Source organism: Nelusetta ayraudi, unplaced genomic scaffold (genome assembly GCF_046127955.1).
Source record: "Nelusetta ayraudi isolate G7.1 ecotype Tasmania unplaced genomic scaffold, CSIRO-AGI_Nayr_v1 ptg000005l, whole genome shotgun sequence".
Taxonomy (NCBI): domain Eukaryota; kingdom Metazoa; phylum Chordata; class Actinopteri; order Tetraodontiformes; family Monacanthidae; genus Nelusetta; species Nelusetta ayraudi.
In genome coordinates this window covers 7559348-7580692 of record NW_027466055.1, presented here as the reverse complement: position 1 = coordinate 7580692, position 21345 = coordinate 7559348, and the positions used below count along the sequence as shown (strand labels likewise).

General features: G+C 42.8%; 1 protein-coding gene across 6 annotated transcripts in view; it reads left to right on the top strand.

Moving 5' to 3' along the window:
• diaph2 (diaphanous-related formin 2) overlaps positions 1-21345 on the top strand; it is a 330904-nt gene that overhangs the window by 21834 nt on the left and 287725 nt on the right. For 5 of the 6 annotated variants that reach the window (XM_076011710.1, XM_076011716.1, XM_076011723.1 and 2 more), the window contains one exon: positions 4326-4346. The exons of the other annotated variant lie outside the window; for it this stretch is intronic. In XM_076011710.1, the coding sequence (XP_075867825.1) occupies positions 4326-4346 (21 nt within the window). The remainder of the gene's footprint in view (positions 1-4325; positions 4347-21345) is intronic. 6 annotated transcript variants of the gene reach the window in all.

Here is a 21345-nt window from a genome sequence, read left to right as displayed (position 1 = left end):
TTGTCACTCCCACCTCTGGCTCCCACTCTTCATGCTTGACTCCCACACTTTTGATTGCGTTTTTTTTTTTTTTTTTTGAATTTAACTCCTGCATTTCTTTTTTTCAATCAAGACAGCAATCTGTGGTTAAAGGCCGTCACATAGAAATTGTGGCGCCTCACTCATTCACCAAACTCACTCACTCACTCACTCACTCATTCACTCATGAAATTCAAGGTGGATGATGTGGTGCTTTGTCCATCCCTGCGCTTGTGTTTGGTTGCGTGCTTGCGTGCATGGGGGGGGTTTTGTGTGCCCAGTGGTTGCTGTGCTCTGTCTTATTGTTTGCCCTGGTACGACTGTATGGACTGTTCATTATTAATGAGAGGTTTCCGGCGAGGCTGCTCCTTCGTATACGGTTAGAATAAAAAGACCTTAATCATCATTATAACTCATAAATAGTAGCGAGTCGTAGAGCACTATAAAATCCATTCGTGAATGCTGAATGAGGCCTGAGCCATGTGAAAGGACATTTACATCAGTGGGACTGAAGAGGACGGAAAAAAAAAAAAAAAAAGAAGGATTTCTGGCCCCATTGCTTCAAGAACCTGGTCGCTCTCTTTTGACATCATCATTTATTACCTTCCTTATTGTTATGGTAATTAACTGGCGTTATTGATAATGATGATTATCTGAGATGATTGAATTCCTCACAGGGTCCATTATGCTTTGTGAGCGCTCATTATTACTATTATTTTTTTCCCAAATTCAAATGATTAATGTAATTCGTTTAGTCAGAGAACAGAGGACAAAATGTGAGGTCTGTCAGCACCCTGCCATCACTTTTATTAGCACTGGAGGAGGAGGAGAAGCGTGTAAGTGATGTTGTGTCAGTCTATGCAGAGATTCATGCCAGTGTGCTAGCATGGCCATATATGCAGTTCCGGCCAAGTGCTTTTCATATACAAGCAAGTAAAAACAATTACTTCATTAAAAATGTTGGAAAAGTGCTTCAGCTGTAGTCAACATAAGAAAAAATGGTGCTCTGAAAATATTTATAGTCACAATAAGTGTAGTTGCCCATTAGTTTGTTTTCAAAAATGAATGTTTACTTGCCTTTAATTTTAAAACCAGAAGTGCTTTGCATTTAAACTGAAGACATTTTGAAAAGTGGCCGTTGTTTAAGATTTAATTAGTGACCTGTGGTTGTTTTTGTAGCCGGCAAAAGTTGCACGGAGGAGAACTTGCTTTTAATTAGTGCAGCGCTGAAGCAGTCCAGCCTGCAGCTCGTGACAGATTTGTCTAAGCTGCCTGCGAAGTAATGCTGCGCTCAGACCTTACACATTCTCGGCTTGGCGGGAATGCGTAAGAAACGTGTTATTTGCTCAGCACTGAAGATGCAGACGGCAGATTGCCTCCAGGCTTTGAGTGTCTGCTTTGTTCTCCAACATCCTGTTTCTACATCCTTTATCCTATGGATGCCTGTGCATGAGTCCAAAGTAATGTGGCGTTTTGGGCACCATCAGGTTTCTTTTTTTTTTTTTTCCTTTGTTGTCTCGAGATGAAAAAAAACAAAAAACAACTGTTTGCTGCATTATACATTGTGGTGATGGGGCTTTGGATGGTCTTTACACAAGCTCGTATCAGTATTTGTGAGAGTGGCTTAATCAGCTCAACACGATGCCACCAGCCTTGGTTTTGCTGAAGTAAAATTTAAAAAGGTTAAAGTCCCACTGAGTGATTCATGCACTTTGTTTCAATGGTTGGAGATTTTTTATTTTTTTTTGAAGATTCGTCATCACTTCACCACATCATTGATTACTAGCTTGATTACTTTCGAAGAAGCAAATTCATACTTCATTTTTTCCTTGCAATCATCCTGCGGAAAAGATAACAACTTATTCTCAGCATCTCTGCGGCAAACCATTGCTGGCTCGCTATTTTCGTTTGATTTTGAACTGTGGAACCCAGCTCTGCTTTCCAAGAGGGTGTCTGTTGACATGTTTGACCACCAGCTTTGCATGAGCAGTTGCTTCTCTGCCGCTTCTCATTTTCATCTAAATCACTGTTAAACTGTGCCACCATTATAAAACTGCCAAAATCTCTCTCTGCACTAATACAGTTACAGTTTCTCTTCTCAGAGTTAGTCTTGGCTCATGATAATAAAGATCCTCTTGTTTTCTTTCAAACGTGCTGTATCGCAGATGCAGGAAGGGGGCAGGATGGCAGGGTCTTTTGAGGCAGATTGTCCAGTGTTGATTTTCCAGTTTAATCAAATATTAGTTTGTTTGATGCAACCATTTGCTCATATTATCCAGTTCCTCCCTCATCACTGAAGGCTTATTCAAGCCATGCAGCCAGCCTCTCTCCCAGCCAAAAAGACATCCAGTTCATCATTTCAAAAGCATTGTCGTAACTGTGATGCATATTCATGTAACTATCAAGTTGGCAGCCGTACAGCGGTCATTTATGTTGGCAAAGGAGGAAAGTGATGTGAAGGCTCTTAGAAAAGTCGACTGAACAGTAATATCAGGGATTCCTAACCCACCTAACCAAATGTTTGATTTTGCCACCGACTGTATTTTGAGTGATGTGACTGCTTTAACCCTAATAATATAATAGAAGCTTTGTGCAACAACAGTTTCACAAGATTAACTAAACGTTTTGTGGTGTTTTATTGCTCACAATTTGTTCAAATATCGGTATTCAGAAGGATTGTACAAATTCATAAGCCAAGACATCAATAACTCTGGCGGTTAATTACTGTGGCCACGTTGCCATTAATATGCCATGTATCCAGTTTTAACCTCTGTTGTCAGTCATTACACTTGAATTCCTCTCACCCGTCAGCTGTTTTGCCTGTTTACCATTTCTGACCCTAAATGTTGGATAGTTAAGATAAAGTTATGCTCTAGTGTCGGGAAATTAAAAAAAAAAAAAATGTTTGATGTTCTAACTCACAGAAGTTTTTGAGTAAGAAATACTAGGAATTGTCTTGTTCCCTTTCAGCCACCCCTGTTGTTTCTGCACACCGAGATCATGTCTTCTTTGGCAAAGCTGCTCCAATAATAAAAATCCAAAGCAAACAAAACAAAAACAACAATCGGCAAACGTGTGTTGGGCAAAACATTTCAATGACGCTACAGTTTGATGGAACCTCTAGAAGACGCCGGCTTTGCTGAAGATTGATGTGGATCTGTCTTCTTACAAAGTTGTGTGTTTGTGAATATGCTGTGACGCGCCCCTGAAGAAATGACTTTATAGCTCCCATAAACTCTCGGAAGACGACTCAGGCAAAGAAGTCAAGCAGTCAACGGCCACAGATTCTGGGAGGTGGAGATAGACAATGAAAGAAATGGAGAGGAAGATCAGAATAGATGAAAGATGGGCCGCGTGAGGAGACGAGGAGATCAGTGCATCCTGTAGCCTCCCCGAGTCAAAATGCATTTCCTGTGAAACGTGTCACAGAGAGAGAGAGAGAGAGAGAGAGAGAGAGAGAGAGAGAGAGAGAGAGAGAGAGAGAGAGAGAGAGAGAGAGAGAGAGAGAGAGAGAGAGAGAGAGAGAGAGAGAGAGAGAGAGAGAGAGAGAGAGAGAGAGAGAGAGAGAGAGAGAGAGAGAGAGAGAGAGAGAGAGAAAATATATTTACTTCGGGTGACAGACACCCTGCTACTGTGAAACAAGCCCCGCAGTTGCAGTAATAAAAAACAATCCTGCTACCTGCCACTATTGACAGATAACAAGGTTAAGGAATTGTGCCGGCTGCATGGGCGCGAGGTAGCTCTGCCTCGGAAAGTTGACACCTGAAGCATAACATTAATGGCAGATGATATCAGCCCAAGGAGACCCTCTGCCAGCCTCGTTGTTCACCCCGGCTGACGTTTCTTTACGGGAATAAATCTGAGAGGCCAGTCTGTCGCAATTCATTCAGCCACGAAAGACGATCCGCCGTGTCTCTCCGTTCATCTGTCCCACTGTGGCCGTCGCTACGTATCAATAATTCCGTGGCTGCAAAACCCTTTTGTCTTGAAGTTTGTCTTTTGCCGTTTTTCTATCTATCAGGCTTTAAAAGAAAAAGAAAAAAAAAAAAATTCAAAAAAAAAATTGGGGACATTTCAGCTGCCAAGCAGACATAATCTTCAGCATGTGCCTTTACTTGTTAAATGGTCTTAATAATTATTTTTTTTTTTGTCTTATCTAGTTTGTGCTGTAATTGTGCAAAGAATGTTTGTGATGTCACACACGCTAGTGGCTCTACCTGTAATTGAGACAATTCCCTTGCCTACTAATGATTGTGCTGTTTGTGTCTTTTTGCACATTAACCTTCTCCGCTGATCGCTGCATGCAGATAACTGGGAGCAAAGTTGCGGTAAGTAGCCCATTATTTATTTACCCTCTGAGTCTTGTTCTTGTTCCTTCCTGTGTATCTGCACCCATTCTCCCCTTTAAACGGAGACACACAACCACACACACACACATACACACTCACACAAGCGTCTTCTGCACCCACACACACATTATCTGTCTTTCTGGGGAAGGATGGCAAGGATCATTTTATTTGCAAGTTCAGTTGTTTTTTTTTTGTCTCTCTGGTGGTGATGTTCATGGTTAGAAATTTAGTTGTATTTTCAAATGGCCCTGACGATTTTGACCTGTAAAAGGTAGGACTACACAATAGTGGATAAAAGTGTGCTGAATGATATGATGGCAGTGAAACTCCAAAAATAATTGACAATCCATTGTCATTGCCCCTTTGCTTATGTATGGTCTGCTACGCCAGAGAGTGATGTGAGTATGCAAAGAATGAACAAAAAAACGACACGACCACAACAACAACATTACATTAAATAAACAAATACACCACATTAAATAGACAATGCATCAACTTAGTTACATGGTAATTTGGGAACATCTTCAAACTTTCTCTTTCCCATCTTCTCTCCAACTGCAACTCAGCCTCCAGCATCTCCACAGGTGGCAGCCATCTCGAGCTCTGAGGCTCCATGCCGCTCCGTACATACATTGTTATGCAAAGCGTGAATGATGATGATGCACTGATTACAACTTATTGCAGAGTTGGGAGTTGAAGCATTTGTCTGTGATACGCACATTGCACATGTTGATATTGCAATAAAGCATGGATTTCCGATGCTTTGTGCAGCCCTAATAAAGGGTAGCACTCTGAAATGAGAGATCCTGAAATTACTTGCCCTGAAAATGAACCGCGAGGCCTTTTGTGCCGTTTCTCTCTTGAAATAGATTGCAGCGCAGCATCTATTAGCATTTGAATATTGTAATACCGAATAAAAAGGATTGTGTTTGCTCAAATGCTCCTCATCTACAATCTAATCTGTTTTTTTTTTTTTTCAAACGTGCTGCGACTAAATGGTTTGAGTCCATCGGCACATTGCAAAGTGGGAGCGTGTATCACTTAATGGGGCTTTGACTAGAGAAACATCACATCATCACACACTGTACATAAACACCCTGAGCCCAGCGGACCGTGAAGAGCATATTAAATACAGCCCTTGCTGACTTTAACAAAATATCTGATCCTAATGTTAAATAGAAGAGTTTGGGGCATTATATTTATATATGTATATATTTCATATTTGAATGCTCTTCTCACTCAATCAAATGTGTAAATGTGTCTTTATTTTGAAGACTGAAACAGAAAATAACATTTGGGTTCAGTGTATTCGTTGCACTCTTTACGACCAATTCATAGTAATGTGACAATTGTGAGTGTTGTATCTCAAGGTCCCATTTAATTGTGCTACGGTGCCTTTTTGAAGAAATGGCTTTAACATTTTTTTGAAATGTGAAAGAACAGCGCGGCAGGTGGTTTAGAAAGTGTCACTTCAGATGGAATTCCATTGCCTTTTAAGAGCTTCATGAGCATCAGGAGGACTGGCTCAGCTCAATATAAGGTATAGCAGAGTGCTGTGACCTGGCCTCACTTTGCACGTGCTGTTAGACAAACCTTGTTCCTTGAGCCTTTTTAAACGAACGCTCTCTGTTTAATCAGATCGATTCGATTTTTATCGCTCCCTTTCTAAATCGCTTTTTTTTTTGTTTTGTTTGTGTCTGTGGTAGGAGTGGGTTTTGCCGGCCTTGGCCTTTACACAAAGTAGTTGTCGATCAGCGGCAGTGATGGTGTTGTGGTCCATCAACAGATTGACAGGTTGAGCTCAGCCTGCATTAAGACTGCTCACCTGAGACGCGAAGGTCTTCTTTTAGGAGTCGTACGAGCCCTGTCAAAGAGAAGCCTCGGGCTGAGCTCTGTGGTCATGGAATGATTGCCAACTCCGAAGCAAACTGACTGAATTCCACCTGACCTTTCTGCCCACTATATCAGCTCTGCAGCTGTTTTTTTTTTATTTTTTTGTACGGGTGCCAATCGTAAAGCTCCTTTTGAAGAGGGCGACAATTGTGCGTGAGTCGAGTGTTCAGTCTGGTCAGCTGAGCCGCAGTTTAGCTTTTTCTGCTTTGCTGGCAGCTTCCCGTTTTCACGCTGTCAGCGGGGGCCGTTGGAACGGAGCGTCGGTGCTCAGACGTGCCGGAGGAAGCGTGTTGGCGAGGGTCGTCTGCGGCGGGGGGGGACCGCGCAACCGCAACTCCTCTGTCTCAGGCATGAAATCTCTCTGGCACTTTGCTCTCTCCCAGCGGAGAATGAGAGTGGAAACAGAGTGAATTGCGCCTAATCCAGTCTGACCGGCGTGTAAAGTCTGCAACACTGCTAAGTCTCATGCACTCTCTACACCTCCTTAAGCAAGACTGAGGGAATTGTGAGCAGCCGCTCGGGTGTGAACGCGAGCCCGGAGGTATGCGGAGACTCCGGCGCCGCGGCGCCTCTTTGTGCTGCAGGTACCCTATATACTGCTGCTCTGACAGCTTTATACGTCAGCCTCAGTAAAGATGGTCCTGATTTATGTTACAGCGGAAGGGCCACGCAGTGAGAATTTCTCGGCAACTCCTACGGAGCAACCGGAGAAGAAGACTTCTGTGTCTCTGCGTGTTCTGCCGCTGACAGGCTCTGAATATCTGATGTGCTGCTGCTGGGGTCTAAGAGTGAGAAAAAGAAAAGAAAAGCAAGAGTGAGAGTGCACATTAGCGAGGAAAAAGAAAAAAAAAAAAATTTTTTTTTTTTGAAGAGGATAAATCTTCAGTCCACAAGGAGATGATCAATATCTGTATGACTGAACAGATGACTGCTTATTTCCATGGTAACGCGCTGGTCAGTCCTGAGATGTCAGCCGGCGATAGGAGCCGGCTCCTGTGAGCAAGTGTGTGGCTGCTGACAGAGTCGCTGGCTCCACTTGATTGCAGGAGCCAAAACACTTCAAAGTTTGAGAGAGAACGAGAGTTTGCGCAGGTGATCGTCTCTGCTTTAATGTGAAATACGCTGCCATTGTTTGTTTTTTTTATTGTTCTCAAGGAAAACGCGCTTTATTGATCTGCACATTTAAAGAAGCTGTCTTTTCATCAGTCTGCCGTGTGTGTGTGGTTGTGCCAATGAATATGTCTGACAGTCAAAAAAAAGAAAATAAGCTATTGTGCGACAGCTTGAGGAGTCCTTGAGTGTTGTTCCGAAAGACCACAAGGTCCCTCTTTGCAATTAGTCGCACAAAAGAGTTCATTAGTTGAATTTTTGCCAATTTTTTTTATTTTTTTTCCCCTTTCATTTTTTTTAATTAAAAACTTTGGCTTCCTGGCAGGTTGTAGCATTGAACCCTGTAGCGGCTCCATCATCATTTTAAATAACCTGCTTTGTGTCGAGATATTAATGCGGTGCATTTGGTTGCAGCGCTGTAGCAGGTTCCAGTATTTTATCATTGTTAGATTCTAGATTTAATAACTGTTTTGCCTGTGGTTATTGTTTTGTTTGTGAAAATGGTTATTGTGATGATATGATTTTAGCGAAATTACTAAAGAATTATATTGAAGCCATGCCCAGTGCATTTTATATGCTGAGAATTGACTCACTCAGTAGGATAACCCGTAAAGTAGCACAACATCGGGTAAAAGACTTTGCAGCGGCACAGATGGGAACCAAACGGAGAACAAAATTTGAGGACACGCAGACATCTGGTTCCTCGTTAACTCCAATCAAGAGCTTGTTTACTACACCAGGAGTGTTCTTATGAAGGACCTCTTTTTATTAAAAAGGAGGAGGGAAAAAAAAAATCTTGCCTGAAAGGAAATCAAAGTTCCCCTGTTCATTCCTCTCTTTACCCTTCAGAAGGATGCATGAAAAGACTGTTTTGTTTCAAGGAAGCTATTAAAATGGGTGCTGATGGTCGAGCAGATTTGACGTGGTACACGTCCTTGCTTTGAAAGAACGGCAATGAAAAATTAGTCAATAGCGTGTGCCTCGCACAGCCCAAGACAGTCTTTGCTAGAGGCCACCTTACATTGAGATCATGGAAAACACGGCTTGGATGGCACTGATGGAATATAAAGTGTTTCTTTAATTTGAATGGGAGTATCTGTTATGTATCTTGAAGTTTTGAGTATCGACTGAGTTTTTAACAAAAAAGTAGGAAACCGAGGATTTGTTGAGCAAACTAACTAATGCAAAAGCTAAATAATGTTTGACTATCATTAGATATTTTCTGCTGGTCATATTTACAAAAGTGCCCATCAAAAAAAGTTTATTCTGTTCTCCAATTTCGTTCTTTCACTGTGAGGTTTCCGAGCAAAGTGATGTCAAAGACATTTGCTACTGCTGGTAGAAGGCTTTATGCCAAAAGTTGAGCATGCGCACATCAAAACATTTCTCTGAGGCGAAGCCATTGGTCCAAAACCCAACAGAGCGTTTGGGACTTAGGGTTTCGGTCAAAACACAAATAAAAAGTTGCCCACAATGTTTGCCTTGTTTATTCACAAGTGTGATTTTTGGCAAAGTTTCAGCTTTAAAACAGCTCTTCCTTTGACATTTTTGACATTGCATCTTCAAATAAAGGGTAGACTGTTTTCTGCCGTAGATTTCTAACTTCTTTTGAAACATGGTTTCTATATCATGGCTTTTTAATTTTAACTTTTGAAACAACACAACAGTATCTTGAAAAGGAAACATTCAGTCTTTCTGAATATGTGTGCACCAGTTGAAGTGAGCAGTATCCAACACTGTTCGGCTGTAGCTGCATTTTTAATACCAGTTTGACAAACGATTCTGCTTGATCTTTGCTCCATTTTTAAGAGGGTAATTTCAGACTGCCTACGTTATTACTACTACACACTTCCACAACAAAGATTGCCTTAATTCTTTTATGTAAAACCCACAGGTTGTAAAACTTGCCCAGAGTTACAGTGTTCATTTTGCACTCAACTGTTTGATTCGCCAGTTCGACAAATTTGATTTTATTTTTTGACAGCTTCATATTGCATTATTGCATCGCTCTCTAAATAATCTGTGAACTCGTATTGGATCTGGGAAAGCAATAGGAACATTATTACGTTACAAACAAATACATTTATGTTGTGCTGAAGCACCTGTTTGAGTGTGTGAGATCTTTGGTACCTCGGCTAGCTCCCTCAGCGGAGCGGTGGTGCAGCTTCCCCAGCAGGTGAGTTATTGTGATGTATCTGCGGCCCGCTTGACCTTTTAGAGGGACGGGAGGCAAAGGTTGAGCTGTGGTGGACTGTGTAGGAAGGATTAGGTCATCAAAAGTCCTCACTCAGTGGGGGAGAAAATAGGTTACATCTCCATCAACCTCTCATATAGTCTACTCATTTCCCCCTCTTTCCTTTTCTTCCTTCCGTCTCCTCTGCCGACTGCATGCATTCCCCTTTGCGTGACATATGTCTTTTCAAAGGCAGGGACGATTGCTCCCCTTCAATCAGGCGGCGGGAGTCGGACCTCATTACTTTGAAGAGAAGATGGAAGGCTGATGTTGTCGCAATATGCTGATAGTAGATTGAACAGGCACTGTGGCATGGCCCACTGTCTCTGTTTTGTGGCTGCACATGCTCCCCTGGCCATGTACTTCTGTTCTTTTTAGCCCATCCTGCGCTAACAAACCGACGCTACACTTTGAATATAGATATCATGCAGAATAGAGGTGCTATTATGCAACGTTTTTTCCTGAGGAGGGTGTGGGGTGTGTGGGGGAGGAGGGGGGGACTGTGTTTTTCATTGTGTTGATTGCGCGTGTGTGAATTTTATGTGCCGTGCGCCCACACCAGCGATGATGCTTGTGGATACCGGCCACGTTCTCAGTTGCACGTCTCTCCCCCACAGCTCGCTCGCACACTCGACAGCACTGTCGGCACGCTCGGCTCCACGGGAGGCTCCTGCAGGGCTGCATTAGGCTCCATAAACTTTATAGCATATTTTTACAGCCCCCCTCCCCCTTCTCTGTATGCACCCACCATGGCATTCTAGCACATCTGCTTTAACTGTTCACACAGCTGTGAAATTCGGTATATCCCCATGTTTTATGCTTGCCTGCTCCTCCAGACTCCCGGTTTCTTTATTTGAGTCTTGATGCTCTTCTCAACATCTGCGGGTATTTACTCGTCCTTTTTTTTTTTTTTTTTTTTTTCGCTTTTGATGGAGTTGTCTTCATCTTTTTGGTTGTGATAGTCCAAAGCGGCAGCAGCAGGGATGATGTGGCGGCGCATTTTGGGTTTTCATGCAACCTCTTCACCGCTTGTGCCTATTTAAATCAGACATGACGCTGGCTGTTTATGGACGCCCAGCGGCATGCTGGCTGCACCCCGCTGCTTTACTAGTATTTTTCGTCCTCACAGCCGACACAATGCAGGAGCAGGAAAAGGAGAACAAAGGGAGGCGGCTCCTGTGAGGGACCTGCGGTTACAATGAGTGAAAACCAAAGTTGTTGCAGCTCTCTGCTCGGGGGGGAGTCACATTGATGGCCTGTTTATAATCCCTCCGCTCTCGCGGTAAGCCCAGTGGACCCTGTGGGACCCCCTTGCTGCTCAGCCAACTAGTCCACTCAGCACAACAGAGCGCTAACAAGGTATAGCCGCTGCCCATCAGCCGCAGTGCCTTTCGAGGCGCCTGTCATACTTGGACGCACAAGAATAAAGCCACATAATCACCATCATCAGCAGCAGCCGTGTTGCCCTGCTCTCACTCCCTGGACGGCTCCCACCTCTAATGATTGGTGACACGATCAAGGCCGGATCACTCGCTGTGTTATTGTCTAGCCTGCAGTTTGTTTTGCAATGCTCCCTGGGGTGGAGAGGTCACCCTTAAGAAATACCTGATACCAGAAATGAGCTGTAACATGCAGCAGGATGACTAACCGCTCCACATTTTTGAAGAAACGGAGATGTAAGAGAGGCAGCCATTCGCTCGAAACAGCGAAACGTGATTTCCCTGTGTCTGAGAATACGCTTTCCATTCTGATTCGGCTTTGCTTTTTAGACATGCTGGCAACTTAATCATTAACTCTCAAATATGTCTCCCCCCCCCCCCCTCTGATTCAAATTAGTCATTTAATCTGCCTCCTTCCTTCTTGGCCAACCAATAAATATCTAATAAAACAAGAGTGCATTACTCAACAAGTCAAATCTTCAGGGATGTTCCCGACCGGCGCAGGTCTTCAGTTTGGCACTTTGGCCAAGTTCCAACAACTCCGTTTGAGTTCTGCTCAGATTTACTCATCTTTGCTGTGAGCGTTCCAGCCTCGACATAAACACAGTCGCAGCTTGAGAACAATCAGGCGGACGGGCAGCAACAGCCGCAGTCCTTCAGTTCGGGTTGTAGTACCGACTGCCGACACTTGGTGGCAGTGGGTGCCTGTTGAAATCCCCCGTTGGTGCTACAAATAGAGGCTCAAAAACTTCATTGTTGCTATGGAATTGACCTCATGGTATTTTTTTACCCCCCATACTCCTCCCGCACTCAGCCCACATAACGCAGCGCCATGCGTCCCTCCTCTTATGTCGTTTGTCAGACATCTGATCTTTAAAGAGGAGAAGAACTCTGGAACGGCTCCGCAGAATTTAAATGTTCTACTTCGATCAATTGCCTCACCCTCCCACTGTAGACGGAGCAAGATGAATGATGACGAACAAATTCATCATTATTATCTTTCTTGGATACAGATTCCGAAGAAGAGGGGAAGAAGGGCAGCCCCCCACCCCCACACACACTCATACAGACACACACACCAGGTTGTAATAAAGCTGACTTTAAATGGGCTGCCACTGGGGAGAACCTGTTGTTTTGACAACACTTTATCACGCGTGAGTCCAACGCTGATGAGATGCGCCGCCTTATCAACAACACGGTCACGCAGCCAAATCTGCACCGGCGACGTCCACGTCTTCGCTGTGTTCATCTAATGTGCTTTTCCAGCTGAGTGACACCGCATCCCTCAGAGACACGCAGTGCCTTCTTCCAAACCCACCTCTCCTCAAGAGTCGCCTTGCTTATTGACACTCCCGGGCTCTTGACATGACACGGATTCGTAGCTGCGTGTGCCCTGGTTAAACACGCTCTCGGTTGGCTATGGCTCTCATTTACGGCCCACGATGTTTCCCCAGGAAGTGAGGGCGGTAACAGATAATGGTGAAAAGGCACCAACAGCAAACACTCTACTCACTACTTTGGTTTCTACACCTTGTCCCTTGTCATTCTGCTCATGTGCCCTTGCTAACATACCGCATCAATTTTTAATGCACTGCCATATGGTGGTCTTGTTTTTTTCCTCAGGTGCTGTGACAAATAAATATGAGGGGGAAAAAATTGAAGCAACAGGAAAAGAGTCCATCTCCGCAGACCTTTCCGCATGTTATACGTCGCGGTGGCTTTCGGCTCCATCAGTTGGTGGTCAAAATGTTTTAAGCGCTTCTTGAAAGGGGCCAATTATCAGATATTGGCCTGAGGCCGATTTGATGGCAGATGTATGGCCCTTCAAGTGGCGATGTCTTTGATGTTGGCTATAGAGCCAGCATGTGAGGTGACATCCAATCATGTCGAGATGGCCTACCTGTCTCTTTATGTCCTGAGTGGTCTTGAGAGATATTTTTAATGCCCTCTCAGCAGATGTCTTCTTCACGCCTTAGATGTTCGCCTCTAACCAAACGTGACTCCGCCATTGGGCGAGCTCGAAAACAAAACCTTCCAAAAAAAAAATAAAAGGAGGACCTTTCAGCCGAGACCCCTGATGTGCATAATTACCCAGTCATTTAATAAGACGTGGAGCAAATTTAGAGCCATGTGTGAGGTGTTTTTCCTCTTTCCTGTCAAGATTTTCCATGTTAGCTTTCAATTGGCTGTCTCTCTGCCGCCGACGGGCGCCGTTTGCGAGATTGTTTGTATGTCACCTTCCACGTCGCACTGTGAGGAGGAGAAAATTGCTGCTGCAAAGGAATGAAATTGAGAGGCAAAAAAGTTCCTTCTAAGCCTTGGAAGTAGAACAAAAGAACAAAAAAAGCTATCTTGATGTTATTATGCCGGCAACATCTTCCAAGCTTCTGATATAAATGAACTAAGGGTTCTAAAATTGTCATTTGAATTATGCCTTTCATCTCCCCATGGTTTTTAGTGAAGCAGTTCAGCCCAAGTCTCTAGTGAGGGATTTTTTTCCTCCCCCTGTTTGCATTTCTGAACAAGCGCCATAACTGTAATGAATTCTATTATTTTAAAACCAATTACTGTTAGTTGAGAGTTTTTTTTCTCCACTGTTGTCATGCTCTCTGTGGAATTCTGGCTTTGCAGCAATGAATTCTCTCTAACCTGATGGTATTTCTATTTCCCAGGCCACCCATATTAATATAGTCTTCATCCGGCAACTGCTTCATACTGTGCTCATGTTAACTAGAATTTTATGGAATAAGTGCAATGTAACATGTTTTTGGTCCAGAATGCCACCCACAGCTTTGTGTAGTTTCTGAACTATAATGAAAGTCAATGCATTTTTTTATGCATGTCAACATAAATCTCCCGCATAAAAGATAGTCCGTGGTGTTTCTGCTTAAATTCACTGAAAGAAACACAACCTTTTTGGAGTAGCATCATACACGTTACATTTTGGCCATATTTACATGAAACAAAAATAAACAGTCAAACTAAAACCTCCCAGGATATATAGTGGCTTCTGAGTGCAATTCCATAATTTTCCGACTGCACTTGTCATCGAGAATATTTTTAATCCACCTCATGCTCCATGCTCTTGAGTATTTGTGATTGCCAAGGACATCTTCAGCCACTGTAAGAAAGACTCTTTGACTCTGACATCCATTATTTTCAAGGCGGAGAAATTAATGGGATCCTTCCTGCATGCTTAGCCAGTATGGTGGACCTTTTTGTTAGCGTCCTCTAATAGAGCCACAGGCATTTCCTTCAATCCTGTGCCTCCAGCTTTGAGTTACCTTTAACGAAATGCATATTGAAACTACGTCCAAATCTACAGAAGGATCACTCTGGAAACCTTGCTGCACGCACGCACGCACGCACGCACGCACACACACACTGACAAGTACGTTGTCTGAGTAGACTTAAAGAAGAAAGAACCAAGCCTTCTTCTTTTTCTGCTCTGAATAAGACTGATACACAACTTATTTAATAAGATGAACGGTTACTTGAAAACAGATTTTCTCCTTAATTGATCAATTTACTGCCGCTCAATAAACTTTCATGTCAGGCTGAAATGATGTGGTATTTCCCTTCACTGTCTCTCCCCCCTCCTGCTCCTCTTCTTGTGCGTTACAAGTGGTACCGCAGTGCCGCTGTTATAATAAGAAGCATGAAATATTCATGGTGTTATATTTCGGATGTTGCCATGTTGGGGTCCACAACCTGGGTCCGATAGCTGAGATGAGTTACCACCAGTGATTGTTCCCCTAATTAGCTCACTTTGCCCAACAGCTGTCTGCTATTAGGGACCTTTGTTCCAGATGTTATCTCATTACTATGGCATTGATCATCCTAATGACTCGGTGAGAGATTATTGGTCTGCATTAGTGTAACCTGCTTGCTCTCCTCTTTCCCGGAGGTCAAACCGCAAAAAAAATGATCCCGACGCGTATGTTGAGTTGAAGGTTTAGTCCTTCCTGCTCAACGTGCTGTCTTGTAACCGGCATCCTTAACAAGTAGGCGGAGGGACTGGGAGTCTTTGCACTGGTTGGAGCAATTTATACATCTGATTTGTTGACTTGAAGCTCATTGTTGTTTTATCCGGTGGGCTATTTTGGAAACACAGTTCCCAAGCTGTTTCACAAATTGCTCTCTGGCTAAATATGTGCATAAAACTGGAACTATATGCTTTTCTGTGCTTCACATTATGTTGCAGAAAGAGCAGTTTCAGGCAGCTGGATGAGTTTGTGTACATAATACCTGACAAAAGCCTCAAAAGCATTTTTTTTTTGCATCACATATTTTTGCCATTGTGCGCTTTTCCATACATAATGGCATTTTTCAACATAAAGGTTGCTGAGAATATTAAGTGAGGTATTATGTTTATTTTACACTGCTGTCAAGGCTATTTTTGAAAGCGTCCATGTATCCACGGGAGGGTTTGTTGACTGGTCTATGTGGTCGGATGCGGTTGCGCGATAATGATGGGAATGGAAGCGGCACCCGAGTCATGATATTGCGCCACACACTCAATTCCTTTTTAGATTTGTGGACAGACAAACCTTTTCCATGGCTTCACTGACAGCTTAGGAGCACACAGTTCCCTCCCCTGCCACAACAAGCTCAGAGCATAGCGCAACACAGAAATGTGCTCAATTTATACATCCCCTTTCCCCTCCCCTTTTCCTGCCAGTGGCCTCTTCTCAAAGCTGGCTACAGAATTCATTAAAACCTGGAGTATATTTCACATTCATAGTGAGAGACAAGGTAAAAAAAACAAAAAACAAAACAAAAACAACAACAAAAAAAACAACATAGAAAAACAAAAACAGATTGCTGGAAGGAAAGGCTGAAAAATAAGGAATTGACACCATGAAAAGGCCAACCCCTAAATCCCTCACAATACCTCTCATTCCTTGTAAACATGCCTTCCAACCACAATTTCACCTCAGTGGTCAGCTGCTTTTTAACTCCCAGCCTTCTTCAGGAGGCAGGTATTAGCTTGGAGCCCCCGTCCATCAATTTTTTTTCTGGGCATAGCAATAATGCCTAATTGTGCTCATCTATTTTTTTGTGTTTAAATGTTCAGGCTCCACAGCTTAATGAAAATGGAGAGGCATTGGTTTAATTATAATGTACTCGCCTCTTATCGAGGAGAGATTGTTTTTATTTGGAGCACTAATGAATTTCTCATCAGTTTGTTATTAACATTGTGCTGTCAGAGGCTCAAATGGGGAAGAAGCCAATTACATGGCTTTGTTCTCCCTGACGGACAAGTGCTTGTGTACCCACTGAGGGAGAGGTAACAAAATGAAATGCTAAGAGGAAGAAAAAAAACAAAAAACAAAAACGGCCACATCTTCCCATCATCTCCTGCCAAACATTTTTTTCTTTGCTTCAGGTAAGGCATAATGCTTATGTGCCATTTCTTTGGAGATACTTTTTTTTTATGTAACAGCTGGTTTTCCCATTGCGTAGAGGGTTTCTGGAAAAAGCGATGGTTGTTGGCGACAATAAAAAAAAAAAAGCTTCATTTTGTGAAAGTGCTTCAAAGCAACAGCCCCAATTTCATGGATGACCCCTGTCCAGTCAACTACATATAAAATGACATTTGTCCGTCGCACTGTTCTCCCATTTAACGGTTATCTGTTAAAAATTGGCTCCACCGTCCCCAGTGGATTTTCATTGCAATCTGTTCAAGTTCTGGGAATTCAATCGGTGCAGCTGGTGACTATAGTAATGACAGCATTTTTACCCACGACCTGGGCTGTGCGTGTCACACCTTCCTTGACCGATGGCTCATTTGGAACTCGCCTAATGAGATATGATGGAAACACAGTGATGTGTGGGTCTTTGTTATTTGGCTTTGTTCACAAAACACTTCCCTAATTTATTGCATTTCACGGTTGAAGGGTTTGATCACTAGCATTATGGCTCTGTACAGGGGAGGCTATAAATTACCCTCTGATTAAAGACGATGCTCCATTTTAGGTGTGAGAGCTGTTTGCAGTGCATTGTCAGCCAGAGCCTTTCTGTGTGCACTAGTTAATCCACCTTGCTCGCTCTTTTACATCTGCTTTGTTCACCCCTATTTCAACTTTTTACTCATGCCTACTTATTCATAGCAAACAAATATTTATTTTGGCAATCTTTTGGGTAAATGTAGGCGCATCTAGCCAGTTTCATACTCCATTACTTTGGAAACGTCCTTTTAATGGATTTGTCTGAGCAACCGGACAAAGAATTGAACCCAACACCGGCTATACAGTCACGAAAGAGATCAAAAGCAACAGAGGGCCAAAGATCCATGCACTCATAAAGATACACACTTTCATCTGAACTGAAGAATATAAAAATATAAAGTGCTATGTAATCCCTCTGCAGAGAAAATGGATATTTTATTAGTCACACATGCATAATGATGACGATATGGCATAGTGAGATTTCTCTTTTACAACAGACCAACCCATTAGTAAGGTGCTGTGGGTAGCCTTTGTGCAATGCCTGAGGGCCAAAAACATTTGGTTTTACTCATTTGGAGAGGCTGTTGAATCACTTTTCTTAAGTAATAACATTTAGGATTTTTTGTGACTAAATTGTTGAAGATAATGTGTGCAAAAGCAGATTTCTGTTATTCTTGCTTTTGCCTTCAATTCATGGAAGTTATTATACATCATTAAGACTCTATCCAACTAGGAGACTGCCTTATTTTAGATGCTCAACTTCTCACTGCCCGTGAAGCTTGTGGTTATAGAAATACTAAGATTTGATAAATGACAGGACAGATGGTTTAGATTTTTCGGCCACTCATTATGAAACCGGAGAATGGCAAACTGGGCTTAAACAGATTTCCTTTAGACCTACACTGCCACCTCCCATCCATTCTTTATGTTATATTAATGAATGAGAAAATTAGATATCTAAAGCATAAACTTGATTAGCTTCTCAACAGCCGACATGTGTAATTCATTATATCTGGACCGAGGTTTGGATGTGGTATTACTTATTAATGACCCTGTAAACAGTTCTGCGGTTGCATATCGACTTGCATAAAAATAATTTCTCCCTTAATAAGAGTAATTGAGTGCATTTCAGGATAGAGAAAAAAGAAGGAGCCTCGTGCACGTGTCTTTGTGCTTCCAACATCATTTTTGTTGGCTAATTAATTACAGACGATAATTAAAAAAATATATATTATTTTCCCTCCCCTCCACACTGCAGTGCTGGTAGCGAAATCTGCTTTTGACATTACAGATTCATTGTTTTCTCGTTTGTTACGGCTGCAACACGGCTGTGCGCTTCTTGTGCTGCACAGGTGTCGATCCCCACTCAAGGCCCCTCTGCCAAAGTTAAGTCCGACCCCCTCAGCCTGGATTACTCCCACTGCTGCAGCAGGATGAGTGGAGGGAGTCAGCGGGATAATGAGGGCATGGGTTGGGCCCAGGGGCAGCCAGTAGGGCCCAGGAAAGTGGTTCGCCTGTGGTGCTAAGCCTCTTAACTCACTCCATCCTCACTGTCTGCCGCTACATGATTCCACACCACATCCCATCAACCTTGTTGACAATGCATGCGGCCGAGTGCAGGTGTACAACAGATGTGTAATTGCAGCGGCCGCGCGACCAACGCAGCGCAACAAGTGGACTCCAGCTTTGGTGGGTTGAGTGATGATCAAGTTTATTTTCATTCTGTGGTTTCCTGCAGACAATGTTCCCGTCCTCTTCCCGAGGAACAGGCGCAATACGTTTTATTCCCTTCAAAACCATATTTAATGTGTGTCACTGTGTTATATTTCTACTGGTGTGAACGGATGTACTATGGGCGTGTTCTAATATGATGTATGTTGTACTGTGATGTTAATTCTTGATGTTTGTATTGTCAAGTTCATATTGTAAAATTGAAAGTATGTCGACCCCAGAAAGAGTAGCTGCTGCTTCGCAAAGGCTAATGGGGTTCGAAATAAACATAAACTTAAACAGGTAAAGTAAGTGATCACCGACAAGGACAGTAATGTAAGGCGTGGGGAATAAAGGCCCAACATCACTTGGCCAATAAATCAATAAATAGACGGCTTTTTTAGAGCTTACGTTTCCATTGCTAGTCTAGAGGGCGCCTTTATCTGATGACCTCAGTTATCAGGCTGCTTCGTCTTTGGCTGTTTTATTTCACTTGACATTATTTCGCCCATATGTTCTGCCACATTTATCAAGTGACAATTATTTTTTATGGTTTTCAGTCAGGATCAAGCGACTCTCAAATCAAGGTTGGATTAGCCAGCATCAGAATGTCATACGCAGGTCCACAGGGTTGTTCCGTGATTTTTGTACTTTTATTCATATGCGCTAACAGCAGCAGTCAATACACGTACGAAGGCAATTGCGTTATCCACTCTTATTAACTGCATTATCCAAGTCAGTGGACTATAAGTTCATAAGCCTGACGCATGGGGACGTGCTCTGGTGGATTTTTCTTTTTTTCCTTGCAAAATAAGTTACCCGTGTTAATCGAGGAACCCTTCGAGCTTCAACCGCAGCTTCAAAAAGGAACTCCAAGCTTTTATCAAATGCTCGCCAGGTGGAACTGATACCTCGAGTGCCTCGCCGTGTATGTGCGCCCTCAAATACAGCTAATATGTGTCTTAAGTGCCTAGAGTGCCTTGATTTAACTGTCATGTTTGCTGGAGTTCCTCCGGAAATTCATTAAGCTGCGGGTGAAGGTATAAGCGCCGGAGTTGTCTCGACGCTGCAACGCATCACTTTGTGATGTTGTGGCAGGTGTCACAGGACAGATTTCCGCTCCGTATAAATGCTTTTATAAGTTATGGCGCGGGTACAGAGGCTGTTGTCGTCGATTGCCACGCTTCTACTTTTCACTTGGAAGACGTATTTTTTCTGTCGTTTTTTTATTTTTATTTTTTTTTATTTTTTGGCTGTCAACAGCTTCCACCCAGCGTCAGACTTTTGTTAACGAATATAGACTGAGCCGTGTCAGATTTCCTTGCAGGCTGTGCACCTCTCCACAGACAGCCACACCTCTCTGCCCTCCTTTTGTCTCTCCTCTGTGCCTCAGCCCACTGCTCCCGCTCTGGTCTTTGGCCTGGAAGGGATTTTTTTTGACTGCGTACGCTTGTGCTCACAGGGCAGAGAGATTTGTTTGAAAATCATGAAAGAAAATGAAGAAAGGGAAAAGAAGAAATAGGTTCTATATGCATATGTATGTGTTTGTTTGTCAGTGCAGTGGGGCTTCACATACACAGATACCTGTCATTCTTTTGCTGTTGTCCCGCCTCTATAAATAGCAGCTTCCCTGTGCAGTCAAACCCAAGGGTACTTGTACTTGTTGGCCTTTTCCTCCCTTCAGCTTCATCTCCTACTTTTACGCTAAGCCGCCCCGTGCCTGTCTGTCTTTACATCAGACAAACGGCATATTACCGTGCATCATCATTACTTACAAGCAATTTTCTTTGATGTAGGTCAGGTACAGTAAACAATCGTGTTTTTTTCCCCTTTTTTTGCATCACATTTGTAATCCCGCTGCTCTATTTTGTTTGTGCCTTACCGTGGATTATTTCATGGTGCCTTGTCTCTTTTATCTATGATCTATTGATGTTGAGTGTTTTTTTTTTTAATATATTTTGCATTGTTTATTTTTCAAATTAAATGTGAGACTCTTCACATGATTAATATTTACAGAAAAATCACAATTGCATGGCTGACTTTTGTTTTATTTACTTTTAGCAAAATCAAGGTGACGTACAATGTTGGTTTCAATACATGACAGAGACTCAATCATACATTTTTGCACAGATTTTCTGAAACATTATTTGCATTTTGCACATATACTGGGTTTTATGAACATCTTTCTCGGGCGCAGCTGGGTATTAAACTTCATGTTAAATCAGCCCCAGGACCAAATACTGTAGAACCCGACTCAGCCTTTTAATACATGGATCTATAACCGTCCAGGTAAAGGGCCAAGTTTTCAGGTTTGATTGAACCCAAGACGTTTAATATGTATCCCAGATGTATTCCTCTTAATAAAACTAGTAATATGAATGTAGTACTGAAAATTTTAGTAGTTTGAGAAGGAATCTCATAAAGAACCCAGCATCAGTTCCTAATGAAACTATAAATATGTCCATTGACACTGATGACTGTAATAAATTCCCCCGCTGCAGAAAGTGTGGAGTGATGCAAAAGCCTCTGACCACAATGGCACTTCGAGAGCTCCGTTAATCAACTTCCAAATCTGGGAAAAGGAGAGAAAAAAAAAAAACATTTTCCAAACGCTTGCCTTCCAAATAATTACCATCAAGTAG